Source organism: Lissotriton helveticus, chromosome 10 (genome assembly GCF_964261635.1).
Source record: "Lissotriton helveticus chromosome 10, aLisHel1.1, whole genome shotgun sequence".
NCBI lineage: Eukaryota > Metazoa > Chordata > Amphibia > Caudata > Salamandridae > Lissotriton > Lissotriton helveticus.
This window is the reverse complement of record NC_136071.1, coordinates 203,799,761-203,812,384: the sequence shown is the minus strand read 5'-3', so window position 1 is coordinate 203,812,384 and position 12,624 is coordinate 203,799,761. Positions and strand designations below refer to the sequence as shown.

The 12,624-nt window shown below is 46.9% G+C and overlaps 1 protein-coding gene across 2 annotated transcripts in view; it reads right to left on the bottom strand.

The window, feature by feature from the left end:
• Window positions 1-12,624, bottom strand: part of EIF2AK1 (eukaryotic translation initiation factor 2 alpha kinase 1) — a 270,439-nt gene that overhangs the window by 200,614 nt on the left and 57,201 nt on the right. For both annotated transcript variants that reach the window (XR_013602088.1, XM_078665149.1), the window contains exons 3-4: window positions 10,794-10,933; window positions 2,463-2,500 (exon numbers count right to left, since the gene is read on the bottom strand). Coding sequence is in view for 1 of the 2 variants with exons in the window: in XM_078665149.1 (XP_078521275.1) it covers window positions 2,463-2,500; window positions 10,794-10,933 (178 nt within the window). In the remaining variant the exon portion in view is untranslated. The remainder of the gene's footprint in view (window positions 1-2,462; window positions 2,501-10,793; window positions 10,934-12,624) is intronic.

Genomic DNA, 12,624 nt, shown 5'->3' with positions numbered 1-12,624 from the left:
CTAGAAGGTTGCTTGGGGGAATTGGAAAGCTATAGATAAATAGATTTTCCTTCAATTCCTAGGATTTACTCTTTTAATGAGTGATGGAAGTCGATAAACTCTTAGCCAATCTGGCACCACGGAGAGCAGTAACTTCATTGGTTCTTCTCTTGCAGATCCTGCAGATGGTGAATGATGCATTAAGGCAATCTTTTCCATCATTGAACTCTTAAACTCAAGCAGATGTGAACAAGGCAAGCACTGTCCACGTTGGCGAAAGACTTTCAGTTTACAATCAAAGCAGTTCTGCAAAGGAAGAGTAATGTTCTGCCTTTCTAGAGATAAATCAGTGTATCTCGTATCACATTTCATGTTATCGAATGCAGTAAAATAACACCTCTGGTTCAACTCCTGGAATGCTTAAACAAAACTACGCACAGTAACCCACTTTCTTCACTTTCCTTTTCTGAATTCTAAGATGTTTTGAGCTAAACAAAATGGTTAAAAAAACTCTAAGACCAAGGAGAAGGACTTTGCCTATCGGGAAGAGTATTCTCATCTTGACTGGATGCCTATCCCTCATATCCCATGAAGAAAAAATATATCCCTTCATAGAAAGGGTGGAGGACAAGATTTTACAGTAAATTGCAGCCTGTTACTCCAACCTTGCAATACAGCAGAAGTCTCTTAAATACATACAACCAAAAATAGCATTACTTTGTCCTGCATTTCCAACTACCTGCGTTTGACCATAGCTTTTGGCTACAGAGCAGAGGTTACTGCATTGTTAAAAGGACAATTCAGACACCTTGTCCAGAAAGAAAAGTGAAGAAACAATCATTTGAATAGGTGCCAGTTTTTGAAGTGAGCAATCTGTAATATGTGCCCTGAAAATCAGAAGGAGGACCAATTTAATTTACTCAATGCTTTTTAGAATTCATATTGCATTGAAAACATGCCTCTTTCACAACAGGCGCCAAACCGTCTACCCTAATAACTAGTCAAATATTGCCCCTTTAACAAATGCTTCTCTCTGGTACCACCCGCCCCCAAAAGTATCCAAATTGTCCAAAAGCACAAAACCATTCACTTTTTGGTATTTTGCATGATACTGGAAAGAATTACTGAATTCCAAATTCAAGCAAATACAAAGGTAGACCCCCTGTGGTCGCTCATTCCAATGGACATTTATGCTACCTTCTAAACTGTGTACTATTAGCTCTCCTCACCAAGTCACAGATGGTCATGGAGGGCACTGCCTGAAATTGGTTGAGATCCTGACAGATGTTAATCAGTCCAAATGGAATAATCCAGGTTCACACGGAGCCCCAATCCCAGACAGATGAAGAGTTCTTCAAATATTCATTCTATAACCAAACCTGGGAATTTGACAACTACCTAAATCAGAACTCAAACAGAATAGAGTTAGTTGAATCAGAGTTGAGGAGAACAAACACAGCAGTATAAGCACCTTACTAAAAGGGCCCTATGAATGATCATTCGCAGAAAGCACACTATCTGTTGACCTGACGTGGATTCACAGTTCTACCAAACCCTCAGGAGCACGAAAAAACAAAATGACCTTAATATCTCCTGAAAAACGAAGCCCTTTTTATCTTCACCAATATTTTTGATTAATGGGCAAGATATCGGTTTTTCCAGACCGCTGGGTGCATTTCAAATCTGCCTTCCACTCCACTATTACCTGCAGCTCGGCTGATAAAAGGCCTAAAAACATTAATTATATCTTCCCAACCTGGACTAGAATGCATTAGCATCACCTACAAACAAGTATACTATCCAAGATTAAACAATGCTCAGCCTCCTTAAAGAAGAACAAGAAGCTTGATATTCTCAAAAGATCCACATAAATGTGAAACACTGATCTAAAGGTCAGATTCTGAAAGGTGTCGAACAGGCAGGTGGTAGTAAAATTACATAACTTTGGGCTAACTGGGAAAAGCAAAGACAACCATACTGGTTCAGTTTGTGTATTAAGCAGATAGGCATTGATCAGTGTGAGCTCAGGCCCAATAAGTCTGATAACTGTGGGCAATGTTGCAAGCGTGGTTATGACAACGGCCATGTTAGAGGTTATATAAAGAAAACTGGATTGTAACCAGGAAAGAATTGTTATCAATGCAAATGCCAAAAACTGGGTTTATGAGACTGCTGATGAATGGTCAAAGTGAGTAAGTTTTGTTAAATATACGGAAATCCTCATAGACAGAGTCCTATAAAATAGAGATTTCACCCTTTAGCCCATTCATAATTTCCTACACCAAAAGCCAAGAAAACTCTAGCAGTTATAATTTTTCTGGGAGTACAAGACTTTGACTGAAGTCTACATGTCAGAATTTTCTGCAACCAGTTCTCTGCTCCTGGTGTGACGAGAGAGGGGGGATATTACATAATCAGCCATGAGATGAGTGACTAATGCTCAGAAAATAATTAATAACTTGTACTTAATGTTTTATACATACCTGCTGGAGTGAAGATATAATTCCCCATTGCTAAGCTCCTAAAACAAAAGAGATATTGTACTTTTTACAAACATATGTTGTGTATGAATCATCAAATGGTTACAGGTGAAAGCATACATACAACTAAAAGAAACACGCTCTGGCAAGGGCAATGGGTGTGGCAATGGCTGTTTTGGCTTTGTCAATGCTCATTTGTTTGGGAATGGGTTTTTTTTGTATGAGGACACACATACTATGAAAACAAGCATCATCTGAAAGCCAAAAGGTATTTTTTGTATGTAAAAGCACACATTGCACCAGTAGTCCTTGGCACGGAAAGGGACTATTTATTGGGTCGATGTGAACACTGTGCAAGAGCAGAATGCTGTGATTCAGTCAAGCAAGCCAGTGGCTAAAGCGGGCTAAACCTGTGTCCCAATGCTGTAGGAGCTGGTAGGTGGAGGCAAAATGTGAATAATGCTAAAGCAGACCGAAGGATGTAGAGAAATGCAGACATCACACAACCATAAGCATAGAATGTCCTTAGAAAAAAGGCAAGGAATACACTGATCATGACTTTTTTCCTGTTGAGTGAGATTGAGATTGGCTGTCATTCTTTCTTATGAGTGTGTTCAAAATATAGTAAATAGTCAGTTCATCCAGCAAAGTGTAGTGATCAGGCAACACGTTTCACTCAATTACTTGCTCGCAGGCTATCCCACATATAGGACAAAAGATTTGGAACAGTGAAATGCTAGCTGAATGCACAACTGGGGAAGAATGTTTGTTGAAGTTAAAGAAATATACAAAGACAACTCAACATCTATCAACTCAGGTTCAAGCAATTAGGGATTGGCTACTCCTCTGAAACTGGTGATTACTTTCCACATCTTTCTACATTCAAACTCGGACCTTCATCACCTGCTCCAGCTCCAAGGGAACCGTCAGCAGGCTCATCAGAGCCAAGTATACCGACATAGATGCCATTGCATAAATATTAAATAGCTTTTTGTGTAAATTACTACAATCACCTGGTCACATATTTTAGTAAGTCCAGGTTTACCCACTCCTGACAGCAAACACTTAAAACATCACTGAATAAATAAGGAGTTAAGAGAAGCAAACAGTCCTCAAAAGAAAAGAGACAGCAACTGGTAAAGCACATTTAAAGTACAGGAGGCATAAGGGCAACGAGGAGTCGAAAGAGGAATATAAAGTGGAGTACAGGATAAGAAACGTCCAGAACAAGCATTGGAAATGCAATAGGTCTCGCATCATTAGAGTTAGTGCTTTTAGAATTGTTTATGGGTTTTTGTTGTAAATCTTTAGCATTTTTGTTTCCTGTAGCCAATGGTAAAGAATTACAAATAAAAAAAGCCATAAACATTCCAAAATGTTTGTCTTTTTTTATTTTTATTTTTTAAATGAAGTGTATGCTTGTTTGTGTGTGATGTGTTGTGTTATTGAACCCAAAATATAACTCGCTGAGAGGTAGCCCAAAACTGGTCGTGTGGCACAGCATATAATGCACAGTATTTTAGGTCACGTGTAAGCCAAACATATAATTACTTACGTCATTACTAGTTACAATTTGTGGGTCGCACCTTTTTCAGAGCAACCCTCACACACATTTTTCAGCCCACCTGAAGGGTTCGTACTAAGAATTTCCAACCAGAGCTTCATTCGGAAACTTTTAAAATGTTGAGAGTAGAACGGAGGAAAGGACACAGTAGAACAGTCTGAATCATGCAGACTCGCTCATTCTATATATATTTGTTGTTTGTGCTTCAGTCAGCCTTTGTGATATTGGCACGGGTTGCCCTGCTGTGAGGTTATGGGCATAGCACCGGTAGAATTTCACTTTTAATTTTAAGGAAACCTAGATTTGTAAGAAATTGCCCCGGTGCGGTTGCTAAGGTGATGGCAGTGTTCTTTTGTTTTTTAACGCACTAGGAGGGGGGAGGAGAGTGCAACCAAGAAGTGAGGGGCGGAGCTGGGGGAGGCTGTGAGAGAGAGAGTGGGGAGGAGAGTAGGAGGAGGAGGGGGGAGGAGAGTAGGAGGAGGAGGGGGCCCAAAAGAGACAAGACGGAGGGAAGTCAGAGAAGGGGAGGGGGGAGGAGAAATGCGACACGGCGGGCTTTTATTTTTTTATTTTAAATGAAGTGTATGCTTGTTTGTGTGTGATGTGTTATTGAACGCAAATATAACTCGCTGAGAGGTAGCCCAAAACTGGTTTGACCTCTGACCCTATGCATCGATAACACCTTTCTGTCCCCCATATTGCATTCGTTGTTATGTCATAACAATGTCATTCTAAGTTATGTTTCCCAAGGTCCTTTGCTGGGTTATATGTGTGACGCAAGATCACACCAACTCTGTGCCTTACTGCGCTATTCACAATAAAATACATCCAATTAAAGCAGAGATGGCGGTAAGGATGCCTGCGTGACCTGTTCAGCTTAATTAGTGGCCCCTTCAAAATCTGTAGCTTGAGGGTGGTGTAGGCGTGCGTTTGGTGCGCTTTTGTAAGAGGGGGTGGCCAAAACACGTCAAGAAAAAAAACACAGCCAGCAGCAGTGAAATAATGGAACACTCAGTGTAAAATGAGGTAAGCATGCCCACGCCTCCTGGGCAGGAGTAAAGCACGCATTCTCCCCTTCCAAGGGCTGTAATTAACCCCCCACCACCTGCCGCGCAGCTCAGTAAACAGCAATTAAGATAATCTCATCTTCCTGATTTAAACACCGGGCGCCGCTTGGTAACCGACGGCTGGCACGGGGCGTGCCTGGGATCCGTGCCAGTTCTCGCCGTGTGCACGACGGATCAGTGGCATGAGGGGGCGTGGAAGGACTGTGCGACAGAAGTGTGACCCGAGCTGGCCGAGTTGCGTGTGAGGACGTCTGTGAAACAAAGAGCATTGCACAGAAACGGAAATGACGACATGGAATGTTTTGCTTTGAGCGCACAAGACTACGTTCAATAACTAACAGTAACCCATAACACTGGACTAACCTTGGGTTCTGGAGCTGCGTGCTGGCCAGCGTAAAGTGCCTCGACGCCTCACTAGGGGTAGTAAGCACTACATAAATACAATTACAATTTACTATGTAAGTGTGGGAAGGGGGGTCGGGGAAGGAGAGCCGTCACAAGTATAAAGGTGTCTTTAACCGGGTTTTTTATTAAGTATGTCTCTACCACCGGTTGGTTTGTAAGCAATACAAGGATAAAGTACAATGAACATAGGTCGGGAGTCCCTTTAGCGGCGAACTGTCGAGGTCATCACTTCCAGTCTTTGCCTCGAGGAGAGAAGGCCGGCTTGCTCCAGGGATTGATACTCGAGAGAGAGAAAAAAACAGAAAAGAGCCACGTTAGGGCCGAGACCAATTTATACAAAGATAGAGAGGGGGGTAGGGTAGTGAGGGAACACCAGGGTACTACCACCGTCTGTAACCGCCTATCTGTGCTGGGTGACAGGGAACGGCGAGAGTGTCCACCCTCAGGCTACCCGGTCCCACCCCGTGAGAAAAACAACCCTTGAAAACGCCCTCGTACCTTGTGTAGCCACACTTCTCCCTTGGAAGTGTGGCGGGGCGGCTCATGGAAACGTTGGCCTCCTGGCTTGTCGACTCTCGGCTCCAGGGGGCTCAACAGCGGTTCGACGACGGTTCCTCCTTCTTCTTCCTTGGCGGTGTCTTCCTCGTCTTCCTGTTCCGTTTCCAAAGGATCCGCGCTGCAGTAGGGAAACGGGGCTTCCTTAAACGCCCCTAGCTCCCGTGATTGGCCAGTGGAAGATGACGTCCAGGCGCCGGAGTGGTCTAAAGTCGATGCAAAACCTGATACTGCCGTCTGGCTTTGGCACCAGGACCACCGGAGAGCACCAATTGCTGTGGGAAGGCACTATGATCCCGGAATTCAGCATGCTGTCAACCTCGTCCTGGAACGCTTTGCGTCTCGCCTCGGGGATGCGGTAGGGCTTTTGTTTTACCACCACATTGGGGAGAGTAGGTATACAGTGTTCTGCCAAGTGTGTATGGCCCGGCTGATCAGAGAAGACCGCTGCATGAGACATAAGTAAGGTGGTCACTTCTTGTTGTTGGGTAGCGGATAACTCAGGGTTGATAGGAGCATCACCAACGGTGTGGCTCGTAGTGGAAACGGGAGACGCCACATGGACATCCTGAGGAGGTGTACCTAACCATTTCTTAAGTAAATTGATGTGATACATCTGGGTTTTACCTCTTCCCAGTTGTACTAAGTATGTCGTGCGTCCTATTTTCCTCAAAATCTTAAAGGGTCCTTGCCACTCCTGCCTCATTTTGTGGGTAGAGGAAGGTAATAGGATTAACACCCAATCGCCTACGTCTAACACTCTCCACTTTGTACCCCGATCATAGAGGGTTTTCTGTTTGTTTTGCGCTACTGCTAAGTGGTCGTGAGCCAGGGTCCGTAGTTTATGAAGCCTGCTCTGTAACTGCCTAGTGTAATCCAACAGGGCCTCGGCTTCCTGTGCTCCCACAGACTCCCAGCTGTCTTTAGTGATCTCCAGAAGAGTTCTGGGGGGTCTCCCGAACAGCAGTTCAAATGGCGAAGTTCCTAAACTAGACTGTTTCTGGCTGCGAAGGACAAAGAGAGCCAGAGGCAATAACTGGTCCCAGTTCTTCCCGTCTCCTGACAACAGCTTTTTTAACGTCAACTTAAGGGAGCCGTTGTAGCGCTCAACCAACCCGTCTGTTTGTGGGTGATACACAGACGTTTTGATGTGTTTGATGTTTAACTGTTTGCACACCTGTTGCATCAACCGTGAAACAAACGGGGTGCCCTGATCGGTAATGATCTCCTTCGGAAAACCCATACGAGAGAAGACCTCAACCAACCTCTGGGCTATTGTGGTGGTCGTAGCAGCCTTAAGAGGAAATGCCTCGGGATATCTCGTGGCGTAATCAACTAGGACTAAGGCGTACTGATGACCTCGGGAGGATTTTGGCAAAGGGCCGATCAGATCCATCCCTATTCGGTCGAAGGGAACACCTATAATAGGCATGGGCATCAGAGGGACAGGAGGAGGAGTGTACGGGTTACGTTTCTGACAAATCCTACACTCCTGGCAATATTTCTGCCCCTGAGTGGCCGGCTAACAGATGCGCATGACCAAAGAACAGGATCTGATCACGAAAGCTATGCGGGACCAACAATTGGGGTTCGGCGTCCGCCTTGGCGAGTCTGTACAGTAGTCCGTTTTTCTCGACAAAGGTGGGATAACTTTGGGTGGTCGGGTCTTGTCTATTTCGGGCAACCTGCCATTGCTAAGGCTGGCGTCATTTAACTGGGCTGTCCTAAAATGAGCGTCCATGGCCCAGGGCTCTACGGCTAACAAGGCTTCACTAGGAAGGGACAGGTGGTGAAGAGCCTCTAACAACAAAGTACTAAAGGTGGGGTTATCTGTCCCTATGATTACAGGCTCGGGTAAACTAGACATAACCCCAACCACTACGTCCATTGGTGTCCCTGAGGGCGTTGTCAACGTGACCTTTGCCACAGGATACTCCTTGACGTCCCCATGGACACAACGGATACTGACCCGTCTCCCAGTAAGGAGAGAGGCCTGTTCTACCAACTCCTTTCGTATAACAGATTGTTTGCAGCCGGAATCCAACAACGCTCTTACTTGGGTACCGTTCAACAAGACACGTACGTAGAAAGTGGTTCCGGTTTCTTGTGCGTACATGATGGACCTGGGGGCATAGCTCACGTCCATAGGTTCTTCTTCTCTTTCCTTTTTCTTCCTGCAAAAGCGAGCGATATGGCCCCACTCACCGCAATCATAACATTGAGGGCCGGTGTTAGGCAGTTCAGGTCGTTGGAACCGTGCTTTCACGGGTTCAGGAATGGGTTTTTGGAATGTCTTTTTTTCAGGTTTGATAGGAGGCAACAGCTTGGTATTCTTCTCTGGTTCCCTCGTATAGGGCCTACCCTGGGCTCGGGCGTAACAAGTCGCCATTTCTATAGCGTGATCCAGGGTTAAACCGGCATGTTGTTTCAGCCACCTCTGGGTGCTATAGGGAAGGGACTCAATGAACTGTTCAAGATATATCTTGTTCATTATGGCATCGACGTTTCCTTCCTGGGGTTTGAGCCACAAGTCTGCTGATTCTTTTAGTTTGAAAAACAAAGTTTTGGGTAAATCCCCGGGAGAACCCTTTTCGTGACGGAACCTGAGTCTGTGGGTTTCCTCGTCCACCCCCAACCTGTCGAGGATATACTGTTTCACGACAGCATAAGCCGTAGTTCCATCACGGTTTACCGTTTGATAAGCTGCCTGGGCCTCACCAATCAATAAGGGCGCCAAGTAGAAGGGCCACCTATCCCCAGGCCAGGAACTGGCTCTTGCCGCTCTTTCAAAGTTCAAAAAGAAAGCCAGTGGATCCTCGCCTGGACTGAATTTTTGTAGCGGTACAACAGTGCCTGGAGGGGGAGCTGAAGTCCTTCCCTGTCCTATCACAGTCAACAATTGTGTTTGTCCTTCCGTTATTTTCATTAGATTGTCGGACTGGGTCTGAATAGCTTGAGTAAACGCGGCTCTGTCAGCCTCCATTTGGGTCAACAGGTTCTCCATTCTGTTCGAATGGGGGGGTTCACTGAAGGATCCGAGTCACGGCACCACTTGTGGGAAGGGGGGTCGGGGAAGGAGAGCCGTCACAAGTATAAAGGTGTCTTTAACCGGGTTTTTTATTAAGTATGTCTCTACCACCGGTTGGTTTGTAAGCAATACAAGGATAAAGTACAATGAACATAGGTCGGGAGTCCCTTTAGCGGCGAACTGTCGAGGTCATCACTTCCAGTCTTTGCCTCGAGGAGAGAAGGCCGGCTTGCTCCAGGGATTGATACTCGAGAGAGAGAAAAAAACAGAAAAGAGCCACGTTAGGGCCGAGACCAATTTATACAAAGATAGAGAGGGGGGTAGGGTAGTGAGGGAACACCAGGGTACTACCACCGTCTGTAACCGCCTATCTGTGCTGGGTGACAGGGAACGGCGAGAGTGTCCACCCTCAGGCTACCCGGTCCCACCCCGTGAGAAAAACAACCCTTGAAAACGCCCTCGTACCTTGTGTAGCCACACTTCTCCCTTGGAAGTGTGGCGGGGCGGCTCATGGAAACGTTGGCCTCCTGGCTTGTCGACTCTCGGCTCCAGGGGGCTCAACAGCGGTTCGACGACGGTTCCTCCTTCTTCTTCCTTGGCGGTGTCTTCCTCGTCTTCCTGTTCCGTTTCCAAAGGATCCGCGCTGCAGTAGGGAAACGGGGCTTCCTTAAACGCCCCTAGCTCCCGTGATTGGCCAGTGGAAGATGACGTCCAGGCGCCGGAGTGGTCGGGTGTAGATGCAGTCGGTGGGAACGCCCCCAGCGTCATGGAGGCTGGACACTGAAACTGACGTGCTGGAGGCAGGGCCGGGGAAGCCCACGAAACGTCACAAGGATCCTGCGGACGGGGTGTAAAGGAAGAGACGTTAGCAGGCACACCCCGTCCGATCGCGTCAGGGAGCTCGTCCAGGTCAGGGAGCCCGGCTTCGTGACAGTAAGAGATTCAGCGTGCAATGGCTGCGAGGATCTGACACGAGGAGAATGCAATGAGAAATTGCCCCGGTGCGGTTGCTAAGGTGATGGCAGTGTTCTTTTGTTTTTTAACGCACTAGGAGGGGGGAGGAGAGTAGGAGGAGGAGGAGGGGGGAGGAGAGTAGGGGAGGCACGGCCTAGCGGCCGTGCAACCAAGAAGTGAGGGGGCGGAGCTGGGGGAGGCTGTGAGAGAGAGAGTGGGGAGGAGAGTAGGAGGAGGAGGGGGGAGGAGAGTAGGAGGAGGAGGGGGACCAAAAGAGACAAGACGGAGGGAAGGCAGAGAAGGGGAGGGGGGAGGAGAAATGCGACACGGCGGGCAGGGGAGGGGGCGGAGCGTGGAGAGGGTGTGAAAGCAGCAGGGGTAGGCAGGCGGCTGGGGGCATGTGCACGCGCTTTTAAGCGCATGCGCATTGAGCTTGAATTTCACGGGCACTGCAAGGAATCGCCACGATTCCTTGCAAGTTGGTTAAAGACTGTTTAAGCCCCCATAGTCTCGCCAGCTCGATGTGCATGCGCATCGACAGGCGAGACCTAAAAATAGAGTAGTTGATCACAGTAGGGAGGAAGAAAAAACATTAATCATTGAGGATATGCACACCAGGAACAGAGAAATGTGAAGGTTTCAAAAACCAGATTGTTATGAATGAATCCAATTCAAGCATTACCCCATAAAAGACTAGATACGTTTTCATGTTTTTTTGCTCTTTACTGTGACAAATGCTTTTTTATCGGTATCAATGTTACCTGCTGGTGATATATTTGGTGCTTCGCTGCCTTTAGTAGCTCTGTTATGGCTGTGCTATGATGGAGTCTCACAGTGCTAAACTCATCACTGAAAGCAAAGGAGGACAGCAATCCCATTCTGGTAAACGTTTGACATAGTACTGCAAGTAAACAGAATTAACATTTGCTAAGAATCTTCAGGATACAGGTGCATATTCTTTTATTTGACAAAAAGGTAACAAGAAGACAAAGTTAGATTTTTTAATTTGATTTATGGAGATACTGAAAGCCAATTATTTAAAGCTATGCTAGTAACGTATGTGAATAGGTAATGTTAAGGGTCTCGTATCCGAACCTGGAAAGTAAGAACATCATAGAATTAAGGAGTCCATAATATTTTAACCAAACCTAAATGGCAAGCAACAATTACAACATTTGGGGGCCGATGTAGGTAATTTTTTTTCACCGGTTCATAAATACCGACTCATACCGAATCGGTATTTATGAACCGGAAACCCAAATGTAGGTAAAAATCCGGTACAAAATACCGATTCGGTATCAATCGGTATTCAAACTCGGTAAATACCGAATCGGTATCTACCGAATCGGTAATATCCGACTCGTTAACACCCATACAACCCTATGGCCTTCCAGTCCCATAGGAATGAATGGGAGACACCGAATCGGAATTTACCGAATCGGGAAATACCGAATCGGTAAAATCCGATCTCGAAATTCCGAATACATGACATGTGAGCCTGTGCACCAATCAGGGACACCCACCACACCCCACATCCTGGCATCTGAGAGATCAGCCAATCAGGTGCAAGTACCACACCCCAGTACCTGGAGGTGGCCACACCCATGCAGGTGCAGAGCAACAGAACTGCAGAGAGAGCTGGAAGGGAGACAGAGGAGCAGGCTGCAGTGAGACCAAGAGAAACAGCATGGAGTCCCAGGAGGCACAAAAGGATGGAGGGGACAGGAAGAGAAAGGTGAAATTCAGACCCACAGAGCTCCAGGTGCTGGTGGAGGAGGTTGTGCAGCACTACAGCCAGCTGTTTGGGAAACAGTCTCTGCATGTAGCAGAGTCTGTAAAGAGGACCACCTGGCTGGCAATACAGAGCAAGGTCAATGCTCTAGGAGTGACCTACAGAGAAATTGACGACATGAAGAAGAGGTGGTATGATCTGAGGATCACCACCAAAAAAAAACTAGCCACCCAGAGGAAGGAATCAGCAGCAACCGGTGGGGGGAAGAGCCGTGCCCCAAGCCTCACCGACCTGGAGCAGCTCGTGGAATCAACCATGGAGCCTGAAAGCTTACATGGGATCGGGGATGCTGATAGCTCAGCCAGAGCTGCAAGTAAGAAAGGTAAGATGCATGGACATGTACCCCACCCATTCCCAGGCCCCTTCCCCAATGTGGGTGAATCACTCACAATCTAGCACACATGACTGTAGTCCCCAGGAATGCATCATGGTAGTTGTAGTCATAGGTACATACATCAAAGCTGCCAACACCGAACCCTGCATGCCATGCCACACTCCCCATGCACAAACAGTCTAGGCAAATGAAAATGTGTGTTAGGAATCTGTGTTGGGAAAACAGGCAGCTGATCATTGTCCATGTCTGTTCACAGGAGAGTCATCGCGCAGAGCAGCGCTGGGAGGGGAGTGTAGTGCCACAACATCGTCTGCGCGGGAGAAGGCAAAAGACACTGCTGGACCTAGCACTGTCCCTGAGGAAACATCCACACCCCAGGCACCCACAGCAATGGAGCACGACATCACTGCTCAGCCACTCTCGCCCCTGCTGTTCGACACACAGACTCAGCCAGCACCAGCAGGAG